The 18,916-nt window shown below is 38.3% G+C and overlaps 1 protein-coding gene across 2 annotated transcripts in view; it reads left to right on the top strand.

Moving 5' to 3' along the window:
* The window catches only part of TAOK1 (TAO kinase 1), a 169,266-nt gene that overhangs the window by 77,609 nt on the left and 72,741 nt on the right, over window positions 1-18,916 (top strand). For both annotated transcript variants that reach the window (XM_032163138.2, XM_058445982.1), the window contains exons 3-6: window positions 6,595-6,666; window positions 14,580-14,681; window positions 16,569-16,614; window positions 17,157-17,253. In XM_032163138.2, coding sequence (XP_032019029.1) covers window positions 6,595-6,666; window positions 14,580-14,681; window positions 16,569-16,614; window positions 17,157-17,253 — 317 coding nt within the window. The remainder of the gene's footprint in view (window positions 1-6,594; window positions 6,667-14,579; window positions 14,682-16,568; window positions 16,615-17,156; window positions 17,254-18,916) is intronic.

The following is an 18,916-nucleotide window of genomic DNA, read 5'->3' as shown; positions in this document are numbered from 1 at the left end:
ATTAGAAAAAAAATTCCTGTAAAGAGCATTACTCAAACGTTGGTGAAATTTGAGTGCGTACTATGTATGCATCTGGATAATGATATTATATCAGTGCTGAATTTTCTAAATACGGTAATTGTACTTTGGTTATTCATGAGAATGTTCTTATTCTTAGGAGATACATGAAGAAGTGTTTTAGGACTAAGGATCAGAATATTCTCTAATGGCTCTTTAATTATAAAATAATGATAATGATAACAAAATGTATGTTTAGACAGAAAATTTCAAAGGAAATGTGGCAAAATGTTAACCAAGAATTTTTCTATAGACAGGGCCAACAAACTACAGCCCTGACACCAAATCCAACCTGTGATGTGTTTTTGTTCAGCTCCTAAACTAAGGACAGTTTTAACATTAAATAAAGAAGAATATGCAACATAGATTGTATGCGGCCCATGGAGCCTGAAATTTCTACTACTTGCCCTTTGGAGAAAAACTTTGTTCACTTCTGATCTAAAGGAAGGCATAAGAAGGGTTCACTGTGCTGTGCCAACTTTGTCGTATGTTTGACAGATTTGTGTAATAAAATGTAGAGAGGGAAATTTTTTTTTTTTTTTAAATGCTGATTTAGGAGGCCAGGAAACTCTCCAGTTCAGGTTAGGACCATCCCAGAAACAATTGAATGAAAGCACAGAGGAGTCAAGGTTAATTAACTCAAAGCAGGTTTTTCTGTTACGTTTATTGATGTGTGGGAAACATGAGCATGTAGATGAGGAAAGTTTGAATGTAGTCCAGAATTGAATCTTTTTGCTGCAATTCTATTTCTGGGTCACTAATCTTCATATTTTGTGGTATCAGAGAAACCCATGCACACACTGTTCTGTTGTTACATTTCCTCTCATCCCCACTCCATGACAGGATGAAATGTGCAGTGTTTGTTTATAGACTATCTAAAGGAAGGACCCTCTGGTCAAATATTTTTAGGTGGCTAAAAATAGCTCTTTAACACACTTCTGAATTTTAATTAATTGGCAGTTAGGGATCACCTTAAATTAAAAAATACTCAAATTGAGTCAGCCAGCATGGCTGTTTCATCAGGCAAGCTAATCAAGGACTGGTATCGTAGTGAGTATTTGAAACTAAACCAGAGAGTCAGATGTCCAAAAGGATCACTGTCTCTAGATTACCAGGAAGATAAACATAATCTTTTAGTTTCCAGCACCTTAAATAGAACCAATGTGATGTCAGCAGATGGGTCACACAATAAGAAATATAATATAAAAGCCAAAGGGAACACTGGCTTGGGAACCAGGCAGATTGCTAACAAATATGGTAGACCATGTATGGTCCCAGCGAAATCATTTATTTACTTTCTAACAAAGTGGGTTTTTGTTCATTTTTTGAAATGGGATGTAATATTTACCTCTTGTTTCCTAGTATAAGATTTTACTAATCTGTGTTCTTTTAGCAGGTTTGCAAGTTTTATATTTTCAGTGATGACAGTAAATTGTTTGGTGTTATGCACATTAGCCTCATAAGACCATTTATATATAATTAATTGATACAGTGATTTCAGATCATTCTTATGAATTTATTAAAATAGATCCCAAATGTATCTTCACAGACAATTTCCTAGTTTGAAACAAAATTATTTATTGTATGTATTTTCTTTTTCCTACTCTGACTATTTCTGTTCCCGTTTTTCTCTCAACAGCATCTAGTTTGTCTTTAGGACTACAACTTATTTTGTTTTTGCTCTTTTTCTCTCTGGAGGTGAGAATAGATGATGTGTAGTATTGTGTTCTTCTTTAGTTACTTATAGTTCATTTGGTTCTGTTCTACACAGTATTTTATTATGTAAACAAATACTTTTGCGAGTTTTTCTTACTGTTACCTTACTTTCTACTAGAAGAACATCCCGTCTTTTTTTCTTTTTTTTTTTTTTTTTGAGAAGGAGTCTCGCTCTGTCGCCCAGGCTGGAGTGCAGTGGCACAATCTCGGCTCACTGCAAGCTCCGCCTCCCGGGTTCACGCCGTTCTCCTGCCTCAGCCTCTCCGAGTAGCTGGGACTACAGGCGCCTGCCACCACGCCCGACTAATTTTTTGTATTTTTAGTAGAGACGGGGTTTCATCGTGGTCTTGATCTCCTGACCTCGTGATCCGCCCGTCTCGGCCTCCCAAAGTGCTGGGATTACAAGCGTGAGCCACCGCGCCCAGCCCATCTCATCTTTTTTTCAAGTTCATTTGTTAATATTCTATCGTGTCAAGTAAAATGTAGAAATTATTTACCCCTTTCCATATTCTTTATGCTATTCTTGTCATATGTATTGTATCTACATATATTATAAACATATAATACAATGCCATAATTTTTGTTTTAGGTAATTTTTTGCTTTGTAAATGCAAAATAATGAAATTGGACTGCTGCCTCATACTATATATAAAAATTAACCCAGGCCAGGCACAGTGGCTCGAGCCTGTAATCTCAGCACTTTGGGAGGCCAAGGCGGGCAGATCACCCAAGGTCAGGAGTTCGAGACCAGCCTGGCCAACGTGGCGAAACCCCGTCTTTACTAAAAAGAAAAAAAAATTAGCCGGGCATGGTGGCATGTGCTTGTAATCCCTGCTACTCTGGGGGCTGAGGCAAGAGAATCACTTGAACCCGGGAGGTGGAGGCTGCAGTGAGCTGAGATCACGCCACTGCACTCCAGCCTGGGTGACAGAGCAAGACTCCATCTCAAAAAAGAAAAAAATTAACTCAAAATAGATGAGAGACATAAGTTTAACAGTTAAAACTATAATACTCTTAGAAGAAAATGTAGGGATAAATCTGCATAACATGTTTTGGCAAAGCCTTCTTAGATGGGACATTAAAAGTGTGAACAACAACAACAGGATAAATTGGACTTCATCAAGATTAAAAACTTTCCTGCTTCAAAGCAGTGAAAAGACAACAGGAGAAAATACTTGCAAATGATATATCTGACAAGGGACTTGAGTCTTGAATATACGAAGAACTCTTACAACTCAATAATAAAAAGACACTCAATTTTAAAAATAGGCAAAAATCTTGAATCAAGATTTCTCCAAAGAAAATATACAAATGGCCAAGAAGCACATGAAAAGATCCTCAACCTCATTAGTCATGAATTTTGACATTATGCTAAATGAAAGAAGTCAATTACAAAGGACTACATATATGATTACATTTGTATGAAATATCCAGAATGGGCAAATCTTTAGGGACAGAAAGTAAATTATTGCTTAGGTCTGGGAGGTAGGTAAGGAGACAGGAGACTGATAGCTAAAGAGTTTATGGGCCTGGCACGGTGGCTCACGCCTATAATCCCAGCACTACGGGAGGCCAAGATAGGCAGATCACGAGGTCAGGAGATCGAGACCATCCTGGCTAACACAGTGAAACCCTGTCTCTACTAAAAAAAAAAAAATACAAAAAAATTAGCCGGGCATGGTGGCGGGCATCTGTAGTCCCAGCTACTCAGGAGGCTGAGGCAGGAGAATGGCATGAACCTGGGAGGTGGAGTTTGCAGTGAGCCGAGATTGCCGCACTGCACTCGAGCCTGGGCGACTAAGCGAGACTCCGTCTCAAAAAAAAAAAAAATGTTCTGCAATTGACCGTTTGAATGGTTGCACATATCTGTGAATGTACTAAAGGTCATTGAATTGTGTACATTAAAATGGGTAAATTGTATGGTATATGAATTATTTCTCAATAAAGCTGTTATATGACCTTTTAGTCCTATTAATCAAAATCAGGGGGCTCACAGGTAGGTGAATAGAGAACATTTTGGAAAAAGAAATTCATATCTAACAAGACTTATGTGGATAGATCTACTTCACCCTTTACAGTAAGTGGTACAGGTTTCCATTAACCAATCCACTGGCAGTTGAAATTAAAATGTCCTTAGTTCTTCACTGTACTCATGTAGCAGAACACAGATAATAAGCTCTGTCTTTTTTTTTTTTTTGATACAGGGTCTCCCTCTGTTGCTCAGGCTGGAGTGCAGTAGCGCAATCTCAACTCACTGCAACCTCTGCCTTCTGGGTTCAAGTGATTCTTGTGCCTCAACCTCCCGAGTAGCTTGGACGACAGACATGTGCCACCATGCCCGGCTAATTTTTGGTAGAGACAGGGTTTCACCAAGTTGGCCAGGCTGGTCTCGAACTCCTGACCTCAAGTGATCCACCTGCCTCGGCCTCCCAAAGTGCTAGGATTATAGGCATAAGCCACCGCGCCTGGTCTTATTTAATTTTTTTGTTTGTTTGTTTTTTTTGTTTGTTTGTTTGTTTGTTTGTTTTGAGATGGACTCTCACTCTTTCGCCCAGGCTGGACTGCAATGGCTTGAGTTCAATGGCATGATCTCAGCTCACTGCAACGTCTGCCTGCCATGTTCAAGTGATTCTCCTGCCTCAGCCTCCTGAGTAGCTGGGATTACAGACGTGCGCCACCACACCTGGCTGTTTTGTATTTTTAGTAGAGACGGGGTTTCACCATGTTGGTCAGGCTGGTCTCGGACTCCTGACCTCGCAATCCGCGTGTCTCTGCCTCCCAGAGTGCTGGGATTACAGGTGTGAGTCACTGCGCCTGGCCCTTACTTAATTTTTTAAAACAACCTTTATTGAGGTATAATTTTACAGCTGCTATCCTTTTAAAAAAAAAAAGGTTTTGAGGTATAATTTACATACCATAGGTCTACCAGTTGTTTTTTTTTTTTTTTTTTTTTTTTTGAGACGGAGTCTCGCTCTGTCGCCCAGGCTGGAGTGCAGTGGCGCAATCTCGGCTCACTGCAAGCTCCGCCTCCCGGGTTCACGCCATTCTCCTGCCTCAGCCTCTCCGAGTAGCTGGGACTACAGGCGCCCGCCACCACGCCCGGCTAATTTTTTGTATTTTTAGTAGAGACGGGGTTTCACCGTGGTCTCGATCTCCTGACCTCGTGATCCGCCCGCCTCGGCCTCCCAAAGTGCTGGGATTACAAGCGTGAGCCACCGCGCCCGGCCAGGTCTACCAGTTTTAAGTGTACATTTCAATTATTTTTAGTAGATACAAGTTTTGTAGCCATCACTACAATCCACTTTTAGAACATTTTGTCTTTGGGAATTCATTAGAGCCTGAATTGAAAACGAGTTCTTGCACAGATGGTTTGAGATGGTTTCTAACCCTTTTACTAAACTCATTTTAAATATTTCACAGCTATTGCCTTGTACTTTCTTAATAGTTTTTTTTTTGTGTATAGTGAGAGTTTCGCTCTTGTTTTCTAAGAGTTAACTGTCATGTTTCTGTGGTTTTTTTTTTTTTTTTTTTTTTTTTTTTTTTTTTTTTCAGATTTTCCACAACAGTATTAAATAATCATCATGACAGCATTTTAAGGAGTCTGGTCTTGATCCTGAGTAGCAGTTGTTTTCAATAGACAGCATATGTTGAGGAATTACCTTGCTAATTTTGTTTTTCTAAGAGTTTGGCCTTCTCTACATTTGAATACATCTAGCGTTAGGCCTATCTCACATTTTCAGCATTTATTGAGAGTTTATATCTATTTTTCCCCTTGACTTTTAAAAGATGTGGTGAATTATGAAATGTTTTCTAGTTTCAAAATCCTTTGCATTCCTGTGTGTTTTGTTTTTTGAGACAGAGTTGCTGTCCAGGCTGGAGTGCAGTGGCACGGTCACGGCTCACTGCAGTCTCCGCCTCCCAGTTTCAAGCGATTCTCCTGTCTCAGCTTCCCAAGTAGCTGGGATTACAGGCGTGCACCACCACACCCGGCTGATTTTTATATTTTTAGTAGAGAGATTTTCACCATGTTGGCCAGGCTGATCTCGAACTCCTGACCTGAGGTGATCCGCCCGCTTCACCCTCCCAAAGTGCTGGGATTACAGGTGTGAGCCACCACGCCTATCCTGTAATAGTATATTTTATCCAAAGGAAAAATCTTTTAATGCTCTGTAAAATTTGGTTTGCTAATTTTAGAGTTTTCCCATCTATATTTACAAATGCAATTGGTACCTAACTTTCAATTTTGTACTCTTCATGAGGTTTTAGTTATAGGGTTAAACTGCCTTTGTAAAATTAATGGGATAGCTCTTCTATTTTTCTCATATATTCTGGAAAGTTCCTTTGGTAAAACTGTTTTTCACTGAAGACTATGTTAAAGATCATTCATTGGTATTCTTTTCAATCTGCCATCATTGTTTTACTCATGTTATTGTCTTTAGGTCAGTTTTAGTAATTCTTCCCTAAAAAGTTGTCTGGTTTCATTGCGATTTCAAACTTTATTAGCATAGACTTTTATACACTTGTATTGCATTGTCTCTTTGTTGATAGTACTACTCAAATTTCTGTATTTTTCTTCTCAGATTACTCAAAGGTTTATTTTCTTATTTTTTTTACTTTGCTTTATTTTCTTTTTAAAGTACTAGCTCCAGGATAATTTTATAAGTATTGCAGTATAGTGTTATTTTTAAAATTTTCTTTAAAAGTGGTTTTGATGTCCTTTTTGACATGGTAGTTTACAAATGCTTTTATATTCACGAAGAAATAGTTGCCTAGATTTCACCTGTTAATTTTTACAATGCTTCTTTCTTTCTTCTTCTTTAGGCACGAGATGTGCGTACCAATGAAGTGGTGGCCATCAAGAAAATGTCTTATAGTGGAAAGCAGTCTACTGAGGTAGGTTAAATATGTACATTCTTGTTTTTTTCTTGTATTTATCTCAATAAAAATATACATTCTTCTTTTTTTTTTTTTTTTTTTTTTTTTTGAGACTGAGTCTCGCTCTGTAGCCCAGGCTGGAGTGCAGTGGTGCAGTCTTGGCTCACTGCAAGCTCCCCCTCCCAAGTTCACGCCATTCTCCTGCCTCACCCTCCCGAGTAGCTGGGACTACAGGCACCCGCCACCGCACCTGGCTAATTTTTTGTATTTTTAATAGAGATGGGGTTTCACCGTGTTAGCCAGCATGATCTCGATCTTCTGACCTCGTGATCTGCCTGCCTTGGCCTCCCAAAGTGCTGGGATTACTGGCGTTAGCCACCACGCCCGGCCAATATATACATTCTTATTGGTACATTAGAGGAAGACATAATTTTTAACTAGGGAGGAAGAGTGGGAATTTCTTAAGTGTTAACAAGTGAAGTATACAAATCTTAAGTGTATATCTCAATGAATTTTTTTTCACAAACTGATGTACCCGTTTAACTCTAATAGTACTGAGAGCCATAAACAGAGCATTATTGGTATCTCCAAAGCCCCCCTACTTGTGCCTCCTGCTTTTAATTATTTTTTTTGAGATAGAGTCTCGCTCTGTCACCTAAGCTGGAATTCAGCGGCACAATCTTGGCTCACTGCAACCTTCGCCACCTCTCAGGTTCAAGCAGTTCTCCTGCTTCAGCCTCCAGAGTATCTGGGATTACAGGTGTGCGCCACCACACCTGGCTAATTTTTGTATTTTTAGTAGAGACAGGGTGTCTCCATGTTGGCCAGGCTGGTCTCAAACTCCTGACTTCAGGTGATCCGCCTGCCTTGGCTTCCCAAAATGCTGGGATTACAGGTGTGAACCACTGTGCTCAGCCTGCTTACAATTTTTTTTTTTTTTTTTAAGAGGAGTCTCGCTCTGCTGCCCAGGCTGGAGTGCAGTGGTGCGATCTCAGCTCACTGCAACATCTGCCTCCCGGGTTCTAGCAATTCTTCTGCTTCAGCCTCCTGAGTAGCTGGGACTACAGGCAAATGCCACCACGCCTGGCTAATTTTTTGTATTTTAGTAGACACAGGGTTTCACCATGTTGGCCAGACTGTTCTCAAACTCCTGACCTCAGGCAATCTGCCTGCCTCGGCCTCCCAAAGTGCTTGGATTGTAGGTGTAAGCCACTGCTCCCAGCCTTAATTTTTTAAACTGTCATTTTCAATATTCTCTGTTTATCTTGGAAGGATTATCAGTTTCTAAAAAATTAAAGTAAAATAAGATGTACTTGACAGTAAGTTATATTGGATATGATCTTTTTTTTTTTTTTGAGACAGAGCATCTGTCTGTCCCCCAGGCTGGAGTGCACTGGTGCGATCTTGGCTCACTGTAACCTCCACCTCCCAGGTTCAAGTAATTCTCCTGCCTCAGCCTCCCAAGTAGCTGGGATTACAGGCGCCTGCCACCACACCTGAATATTTTGTATCTTTAGTAGAGGTGGGGTTTCACCACGTTGGCCAGGCTGGTCTTGAACTTCTGACCTCAAGCAATCCACCTGCCTTGGCCTCCCAAAGTGCTGAGATTACAGGCATAAGCCACCGCACCTAGCCTATGATCTTTAAAATGGTTTAAACATTGTTTAATGCCTGTTTTAAACAAACTTTAATCAACATGAATGTGTATCTAGTCTGAGAAACGAGCAGTGTATAACAATTTGAAAAATTAAAAAATGAAATTATTGCTACATTGAATGTACTTTAGTTCACTAATATTCTAATTAGTTCTCTTCAGATTATATTCTACCTAATTTCATACATTTATTTATGAAATATAGTCTGCTTTTAAAAATCTATAATTTTTCCCAGCACTGTGGTTCACACCTGTAATCCCAGCACTTTGGGAGGCCGAGGTGGGTGGATCATTTTGAGCCCAGGAGTTGTTCGAGACCACCCTGGGGAACATAGTGAGACCCCCTCCCCGGTCTCAGTCAAAAAATAAAATATTTATAAATGGAAAAAGAAAAAGAAACTCTAGAATTCTCTTTAATCTTAAAATTTTTTTAAATTATTTTTAATTATGGTAAAATATACAACATAAAATTTGCCATTTTAACTATTTTCAGTTCCACATTTCAGTGGAATTAAGTACATTCACATTGTTGTGCAACCATTATCACCATACATCTAGTATACAACATTTCTTAAAGTATTCTATTTATACTGCTTTCCTTGTCGTTAAGAATATGGCCCAAATCAGTGATAAAACTTAAAATAATTAAAAAGAGCAAAAACAGATTTCTAGTCCTCCTCTTACACCTACTAAATCTGTGGAATTTCTGGGTATGGACCAAAGGATCCGTATTTTTAGGGTTCTTGAGTTGCTTCTTAAGAGTAACTATGTTTAGGATGTGGCCTAAGTATGTAAGGTTGTCATGAAGTAGCTTAAGACCAAAGGTTTATCTGTATTTCCTGGTAGGTATAGGTATTAGTGAATAAGACTCTTAGTAAACTATGTAGGAGAAGATTTTTGTACTGCGTGGTTTTTTTTCTGTGAACTTTTCTATATAATAGCTAATTATTCACTAGCATTTTAGAGTCTGTATTTAGGAACTTAAATCTCAGAGGAATTACTTTATTTGAGTTAAAAACAAAAACAAACCCTAACATTTCGTAGTAGAAATAAGCCAAAAACACAACAGGTGAACTTTATGGTGTATAAATTATGTATCAATAAAACTGTATTAAAAAAAGAAAGGTTGTACTTTTGAAGAAAAATCACTGAATATGGTCTGTAGTTATCAACATGATTGGTGTATGGTTGTGAAATTTTAATGAGTCATTAATGATAAATTTTATCAAACTCAAATTTGTCTTACCTACCTTGAGTGAAATAATTTTGTAAATTATATAATTGAGTTGTAAACTATAGGTGTGCCTTGGAGATATTGTGGGTTTTGTTCTCAACCGCTACAATAAAACAAATATCATAATTAAGCAAGTCACATGAATTTTTTGGTGCCCAGTGCATATGAAAATTATGTCTAGGCCTGGCACAGAGGCTCACGCCTGTAATCCCAGCACTTTGGAAGGCCGAGGCAGGCGGATCACTTGAGGTCAGGAGTTTGAGACCAGCCTGGCCAATGTGGTGGAAAACCCTGTCTCTACTAAAAATATAAAAATTAGCCAGGCGTGGTTGCACATGCCTGTAATTCCAAGGTACTTGGGAGGCTGAGGCAGGATAATCACTTGAACCCAGCAGGAAGAGGCACGAGAATCACTTGAACCCAGGAGGCGAAGGCTGCAGTGAGTCAAGATTGTGCCACTGCACTCCAGCCTGGACAACAACACAAGACTTCATCTAAAAAAAAAAAAAAATATATATATATATATATATATATCCATGCTATACTGTAGTACTGTAGTCCATTAAGTATGCAATAACATTTTGTCTAAAAAAGACATTGTACATACCTTAATTTTAAAATATTTTTTTTCTTTTTGTTTTTTTGAGACGAAGTCTCACTCTGTCGCCAGGCTGGAGTACAGTGGCGCAATCTTGGCCCACTGCAACCTCCGCCTCCCAGGTTCAAGTGATTCTCCTGCCTCAGCCTCCCAAGTAGCTGGGACTACAGGTGCCTGCTACCATGCCTGGCTAATTTTTTGTATTTTTAGTAGAGACGGGGTTTCATCGTGTTGGCCAGGATGGTCTTGATCTCTTGACCTCGTGATCCACCCACCTCGGCCTCCCAAAGTGCTGGGATTACAGGCATGAGCCACTGCGCCTGGCTTAAAATATTTTATTTCTAAAAAAAATGTTAATGATAATTTGAGCCTTCAGCATGTCATACTATTTTTGCTTCTTGAGAATCTTGCTTCCGTGTTGATGGCTTCTGACTGATCAGGATAGTGGTTGCTGAAGGTTAAGGTGGCTGTGGCAATTTCTTAAAATCTGACAACAGTGAATGAAGTTTGCCCATCAGTTTTCTCTTTCACAAAAGATTTCTCTGTAGAATGCAATGATGTTTGACAGCATTTTACCCATGATAAAACTTTCAAAATTGGAGTCAATCCTCTGTAACTCTGTTACTGCTTTATCAACTAAGTTTATGTAATATTCAGAAATTACTTTCTTTGCCCATCTAGTACAGTTTCTCATCCACTCAAGTTTTATCATGAAATTGCAGCAGTTTAGTCACATCTTCAGGCTCCATGTGTAATTCCAGTTTTCCTGCTGTTTCCACCACATCTGCAATTATTTCCTCCACTGAAATATTGAACCCCTCAAAGTCATCCATGAGGGTTGGAATCCACTTACTGCAAACTCCTGATAATGTTGCTAATTTGCCCTCCCATCAGTCGGAAACGTTCTTAATGGCATCTAGAATGAATTATTTCCGGAAGGTTCTCAATGTACTTTGCCCATATCCATCAGACAAATTGCTGTCTACGGCAGCTATAGCCTTTGTGTTTTTTTTTTCTTTTTTTTTTTGAGATGGAGTTCACTCTTGTCGCCCAGGCTGGAGTGCAATGGCATGATCTTGGCTCACTGCAACCTCCGCCTCCCGGGTTCAAGCGATTCTCCTGCCTCAGCCTCTCAAGTAACTGAGATTATAGGCCTGCGTCCCCATTCCTGGCTGATTTTTGTGTTATTAGTAGAGACAGGGTTTTGCCATGTTGGCCAGGCTGGTCTCGAACTCCTGACCTCAGGTGATCCACCTGCCTTGGCCTCCCAAAGTGTTGGGATTACAGGCGTGAACCAGCATGCCCGGCTGCTATAGCCTTTCTTTTCTTTTCTTTTTTTTTTTTTTGAGACAGAGTTTCGCTCTTGTTGCCCAGGCTGGAGTGCAATGGCACTATCTTGTCTCACCACAACCTCCGCCCCCCTGGGTTCAAGTGATTCTCCTGCCTCAGCCTCCCAAGTAGCTGGGATTACAGTCATGCACCACCACGCCCGGCTCATTTTGTATTTTTTTAGTAGAGACGAGGTTTCTCCATGTCGGTCAGGCTAGTCCTGAACTCCCGACCTCAGGTGATCCGCCCGCCTCGGCCTCCCAAAGTGCTGGGATTACAGGCGTGAGCCACCGTGCCTGGCCAGCCTTTCTTAAATAATAAGGCTTGGAACTCGAAATTATTCCTTGATCCATGGGCCGCAGAATGGATGGTGTATTAGCGGGAATGAAAACAACATAAATCTCCTTTTATATCTCTATCAGAGTTCTTGGGTGGCTAGGTACGCTGGCAAAGACCAGTAATATTTTGAAAGGAATTTTTCTGAGCAGTATATCTCAACCATGGCCTTAAAATATTCACTAAACCATGCTTAAACAGATGTACTGTCATCCAGGCTTTGTTGTTTCATTGAACAAGCACAGGCAGAGTAGGAGTTTTGGAATGGTAAATGTGCATTGACTTCAACTTAAAATCGCAAGCTGCACTAGCCCCTAACGAGAGTCAGCCTGTCCTTTGAAGCTTTGAAACCACGCATTTCATAGTTGCTCTGTAGCCATCAAAGTCCTAAATGGTATCTTCTTCCAATATAAGGCTATTTCATCTACACTGAAGATTTGTTGGCCAGGCATAGTGGCTCACACCTGTAATCTCAGCACTTTGGGAGGCCAAGGTAGGTGGATCACTTGAGGCCGGGAGTTCGAAACCAGCTTGGCCAATATGGTGAAACCCCGTCTCTACTGAAAATAGAAAAATTAGCCAGGTGTGGTGGCAGGAGGAATGCTTGAACCCAGGAGGCACAAGTTGTAGTTAGCCAAGATCGTGCCACTGCACTCCAGTGTGGGTGACAGAGTGAGACTCTCAAAAAGAAAAAAGAAAATCTATTGCGTAATGTAGCCACCTTCATCAATGACACATTGGCTAGATCTTCTGGATAACTTGCATGTAGCTTCTATATCAGTACTTGCTGCTTCACCTTGCACTTTTCTTTCTTTCTTTCTTTCTTTTTTTTTTTTTTTTGAGACAGAGTCTCTCTCTGTTGCCCAGGCTAGAGTGCAGTGGCACTATCTTGGCTCACTGCAGCCTCCGCCTCATGGGTTCAAACGATTCTCCTTCTTCTGCGTTTCCTCCCTAGTAGCTAGGACTACAGGCACGCATCACCACACCCGGCTAATTTTTGTGTGTTTAGTGGAGATGGGGTTTCACCATGTTGGCCAGACTGGTCTTGAACTCCTGACCTCAAGTGATCTGTCCGCCTTGGCCTCCCAAAGTGCTGGGATTGATTATAGGAGTGAGCCACTGTGCCAGTCTACCATGCATTTTTATTTTACGGAGATGATTTCTTTGCTTAAACCTGATGAAGCAACCTCTACTAGCTTCCAACTTTTCTTCTTCAGCTTCCTTACCTCTCTCAGCCTTCGTAGAGTTAAAGAGCGTTAGGGCCATCCTCTAGATTAGACTTTGTTTTATGGGAATGTTGTGGCTGATTTGATTTTCTATCCAGGCCATTAAAGCTTTCTTCACATCGACAATAAACTTGTTTTACCTTCTTATTCATATATTCACTGGAGTAGCACTTTAAATTTTCTTCAATAACTTTCTCTTTGCATTTACAACTTGGCTATTTGGTTCAAAAGGCCTAGCTTCAAAGCCTGTCTCAGCTTTTGACATGCCTTTCTCACTAAGCTTAATCACTTGTAACTTTTGAATTAAAGTGACAGATGTGTGAGTATTCCGTTCACTTGAACACTTAGGGGTCACTGTGGGGTTATTGATGGCCTAATTTCAACATTATTGTGTCTCAGAGAATAGGGAGGCCCAAGGAAAGGGAGACAGACCGGGGAATGGCTGGCTGGTGGAACTGTCAGAATACATGTTTATTGATTAAATTCACCATCTTATATGGGCACAGTTCATGGCTCCCCAAAACAATTACAATAGTAATGTAAACAATTACTGATCAGAGATCACCATAACAGATATAATAATAATGATGAAAAAGTTTGAAATATTGTGAGAGTTACCAAAAGGTGACACAAAGACATCAAGTGAGCCCATGCTATTGGAAAAATGGTGCTGGTAGACTTGCTTTGACACAGGATTGCTACAAACCTTCAATTTGTTTAAAAAAAAAAAAAGGTAATATCTGTGCAGTACAATAAAGCGAAGTGCTGTAAATTGAGATATGCTTGTATATGAATATTATTTATTTATTTATTTATTTATTTATTTATTTATTTATTTATTTTTGAGACGGAGTTTCGCTCTGTCACCAGGCTGGAGTGCAGTGGCTCGATCTCTGCTCACTGCAACCTCCACCTCCCGGGTTCAAGCTATTCTCCTGCCTCAGCCTCCTGAGTACCTGGGACTATAGGTGCATGCCACCACGCCCAGCTAATTTTTGTATTTTTAGTAGAGACACGGTCTCACCATGTTGGCCAGGATGGTCTCAATCTCCTGACCTTGTGATCCACCCGCCTCAGCCTCCCAACGTGCTGGGATTACAGGAGTGAGCCACTGCGCCCGGCTGAATATAATTTATTTAAACTTTTTAATTTTGACATTTTATCTAAAAATGACTATATTTTGGGAGGCCAAGACAAGTGAATCACTTGAGGTCAGGAATTTGAGACCAGTCTGAGCAATGCAGTGAAACCCCATCTCTACAAAAAATAGAAAAATTAGATGAGCATGGTGGTGTGTGCCTGTAGACCCAAATACTTGGGAGGCTGAGGTGGGAGGATCACTTGAGCCCACGAGATGGAGGTTGCAGTTAGCTGAGATCGTGCCACTCCACTCCAGCCTGGGTGAAAGAGCGAGACCCTCCCAATAAATAAGTAAAACCAAGCAAAGTTGCATGTTCTTGTTAACTCTTCTAAATTTAGTAATTACTTTTATTCTTATATAACTTTCTGAGGAAAAGTCCTGTTCATAATTCTTTACCTTTTTTCTCCCCACAGAAATGGCAGGATATTATTAAGGAAGTCAAGTTTCTACAAAGAATAAAACATCCCAACAGTATAGAATACAAAGGCTGTTATTTACGTGAACACACAGCATGGGTTGGTATTTGTTCTCCCCTTGTTGCAATTTTAGCTGATTTTGGTTTATAATGAATTAATTCAAAATATCTCATACTAGTGGTGTAAACGCATGCAAAATCACCTGAAATGTTAGTTCGTACTGAAAGAAAACAACAATATTTCCTAGAACTTGTAGGCAGTAAGAGATAATAGAACTTTTGCAAGTCTTACTGCAGAGATTTTTCAGAATTCTGTTGACCTTTGTATGTATGATAAAATGTCCTCTGACAGTTTTAGTAGTACCATTCAATCATTGTGAAAACAATCATGTTAATTGAGGTTGAAAGTTAGCATATGTTTTCTTGACATTAATGTACTGTAATGCGTTTAACCAGAAAGATCTTGGTGAAATTTGGGTGAATCCTGGTGAAATTTGAGCTGATCGTGATTCCTTGGTCGAATAATACTAAAAATAGAGAATTGTTGCACTTTATTATAAGAAGTAGAAATTAATTTTGCCCTTTTGTTACCAGGAATGGCCCCTTATTTTGAATAATTAATAAGCCACAGCTAAGTATCATTTTAGTATACTTACTGTAGATTTAGATTTGTAGTGTTTGGTGCATTTTTATCCAGTTTGTTTTGGTAATGGTAGTGGTGACTTGTAAAATTGAGGCTATGATTAAAGGAAAAGTAACATTAGATGGGTAACCTCTCTGCCTGTCAGGGTTCTCCATCCATAAAACAAGGATACTAGTAGGACCTACCTCATAAGATTATTCTAAGGATTAAGTTGGTTACTATATAAAAAATACCTGGCACATAGGAGGTGCTCTGTGTTTGCTTTCAAAGAAATAGCTGTAACCTAAGCTTTGTATAGTTTTTCCTCAGTATTTATGGGGGATTTGGTTCCAGGACACCCACCCCCAGGATACCAAATCCCTTCTATAAAATGGAGTATCTGCACATAACCTGGGCACATCCGCCTATTATTTTTTCGGTCATCTGTAGATTAGTTATAATACCACAACATGAATGCCATGTAAATAGTTGTTACATTGTATTGGCTTTTTGTTTTATTTTTATTGTTATATTGTAATTTTTTTAAAATTTTATTTATTTATTTTTTTTGAGACAGAGTCTCGCTGTGTCACTCAGGCTGGAGTGCATTGGCGCAATCACAGCTCACTGCAAGCTCCGCCTCCCAGGTTCATGCCATTCTCCTGCCTCAGCCTCCCGAGTAGCTGGGACTGCAGGCACCCGCCACCACACCCGGCTAATATTTTATATTTTTAGTATAAACGGGGTTTCACCGTGTGAGCCAGGATGGTCTCGATCTCCTAACCTCGTGATTTGCCCACCTCGGCCTCCCAAAGTGCTGGAATTATAGGCATGAGCCACCTTGCCTGGCCAATTTTTTTATTTTTTCAATTATTTTTGATACATATTTGGTTGAATCTACAAATCTAGAACACACAGATGTGAAGGGCTGACTATACATATAATTCTAGAGAACACAGTTTTCTGTCTTCTAACAATGATCAGTATTGTTACTATAGGTTTGTAGTAATGGAATAGTACATTTTTAAGAAATAGTGTATTTCTTTATAATTTTAATTAGTAATTATATATGAAATACACATCTTATAGAAGTGATTATATGTTGGCATTATTAAAAGATTAATGTATCATTGGCTTGACTTTATGCATTTAACAAATCACTGAATACATAACTATTTTTTATTAAAAAAATTTAAAAATATATTATTCTGAGTAATATCTATATAACTTTTTTTAAGGTAAATGGTGACTAGAATTTTACTTCAAACTATCTTCTTGATCTACTGTGTGAACTTATTTTATCTTAAATTTATATTAAATCTTTATAATAATATATTTTAATGCTTTTATAATTTTTCCATGTAGCTTGTAATGGAATATTGTTTAGGATCTGCTTCAGATTTACTAGAAGGTAAGTTTCCTTTGATTATTTTTTAAAAAGTATTCACAGAATAAAATGATAATTTAGCTAGACATTATTTAAATGATATTAATACCAAATAATGTAAAACTTTGCAGAAAGAGCAGATCTGGTTCAGATTCTCAGCATAGTGTATGCTGTCCTTATTAAATATTATATGTTATACAGTAGCTTAAAATAGTCATGTTTTCTCTCATTGTCACTTTACAAATATTTTTCTGAATTATCTGTCATTCTGCTCCTCTTGTTCAAAACAAAGATAAGTAAGAATAAAGAGAGAACTCTGTTACTATTGTTTTTACATCACCAAATAATTATTTAATATCGTTAGCTAAGAGAAGAATTGGTTATGAACTGTACTTTAACAACTGACACAACTGCATACAAGTTATAAAGTTTAATAATCTTTATCATCTTGGAAAATAAATCTCTTCTTGCTAAGTATCAGTTTTTAAAAATTGCCCCATGTATTAGATATGTATTTTTTTAACAAAAATGTTCTGTGTATTAATTATTTTCAAATAAATTTTAAGTTCACAAAAAGCCATTACAAGAAGTGGAAATAGCAGCGATTACACATGGTGCTCTCCAGGGATTAGCCTACTTACATTCTCATACTATGATTCATAGGTAAGTGCTTTGGAAATTATCATATATTGATAAGTAAATGGCTTGTTGCATACACCAACTTTAGAATTTATTAACCCTAAAGTTTTTATTGGTTAAAGTCAAATAAAATAAGCTCATTTTTTTTAGATTTTTCATGTCCTAAAATGAACATAGTTGTATACTTTATCTCACTAGGATAATTTTTATCTTTGCCTGTATGTGCTTCTGGACCTTGTAAAAGTATGTATACTTTCTAGATTTGTGGTAGAAATTTTGCTGTAGAATCATTTAATTTGCAAACTGGAATGGGCATTAGAGAATCATACAGTTTTTCTTTCTCATTTTACAGGTAAAATCACTGATGTCTCAATTTGTGACTAATTTCCTAAAGGTTGCAAAGCTGAGTAGATAGAGCTAGAACTAAATCTAGATCTTTTGTCTTCTTGGTAACTGATAATGACATATTTATTCCATTGATTCTATGACATGGACGAATAAAAGCTGCTTAAGGCTAGGCGAGGTGGCTCACACCTGTAATCCCAGCACTTTGAGAGGCCTAGGCAGGTGGATCACTTGAGGTCAGGAGTTCGAGACCAGCCTGGCCAACCAATATGGTAAAACCTCGTCTCCACTGAAAATATGAAAATTAGCTGGGCTTTGTTGTGGGCATCTGTAATCCCAGCTACTCGTGAGGCTGAGAGAAGAGAATCGCTTGAGCCCGGGAGGCGGAGGTTGCAGTGAGCTGAGATTGTGCCACTGTACACACTGTACACTGTGCCACTGTACAGCCTGGGTGACAGAGTGAAACTCTGTCTCAAAAAAAAAACAGAAGCTGCTTAAGACTCTTTATGCTTTTGAGCTGTGGTCCTTGATAATCCTTGATAATGGATAGTAACTTTGAAGTTAAAACATTTTATAATGTATTTTTGGCACTGGTATTGGTTCTAGCTGTTTTAGAAGAAAGTTAGCATTTCTTATTACATATATGAACCAGGCAGTACATTTTAAACTATATAATAGAGTCATTGTGAGTTAATGGATTATCATTTTTTAACATGAGGATAAGATCTGAGAGATACCCACAAGCTAGTAAATAAGTGAGTGCCATAGTTGGAATTTCAACCTAAGGTTTTCTCAAATTTAAGATACCTCTCCATTTAAAAAAATCAAATGGAGGAAAAATAGATTCACTTCGTGTTATGCTCTAAAATATTATAGTAAGAATTAACAAGGGCTTGGAAATTCAGCACTTTAATTTCTATTTTAATTTTTGAATGATTAAGTATATATTATAATGCTAATTAGATGGACAGTCTTATTATATAAATACCTGTTTTCTTAGTTTATATAGACAGTATGTTTGCTATTTCAGAAAAGTAAATTTAGGATCAATGATACTACATTATCCATATATTTCAGTTTTTATTTTATATTTAGGAAAACTATGCCGATGTTTGGAAATGATACGAATACATCTTTATTTATTTTGAATAAGTCTTTTAAAAAGTTTGGAGAATAAGGTTCTTTTATATTTTCTTTTTTGTTTTTACGTTAAGTATGGATGCTCAGAAATCTTACGTATGATGAAGAGGTTGTTTGCTAATTGCAATATATTTTAAAAACCATTGTTTCTACCAATAAACAGAAACTAAAATATAAACTATGCTCCAATGAACTAATTTTC

This window comes from Hylobates moloch, unplaced genomic scaffold (assembly GCF_009828535.3).
Source record: "Hylobates moloch isolate HMO894 unplaced genomic scaffold, HMol_V3 SCAFFOLD_10, whole genome shotgun sequence".
NCBI lineage: Eukaryota > Metazoa > Chordata > Mammalia > Primates > Hylobatidae > Hylobates > Hylobates moloch.
This window is presented reverse-complemented; position numbering and strand designations above follow the sequence as displayed.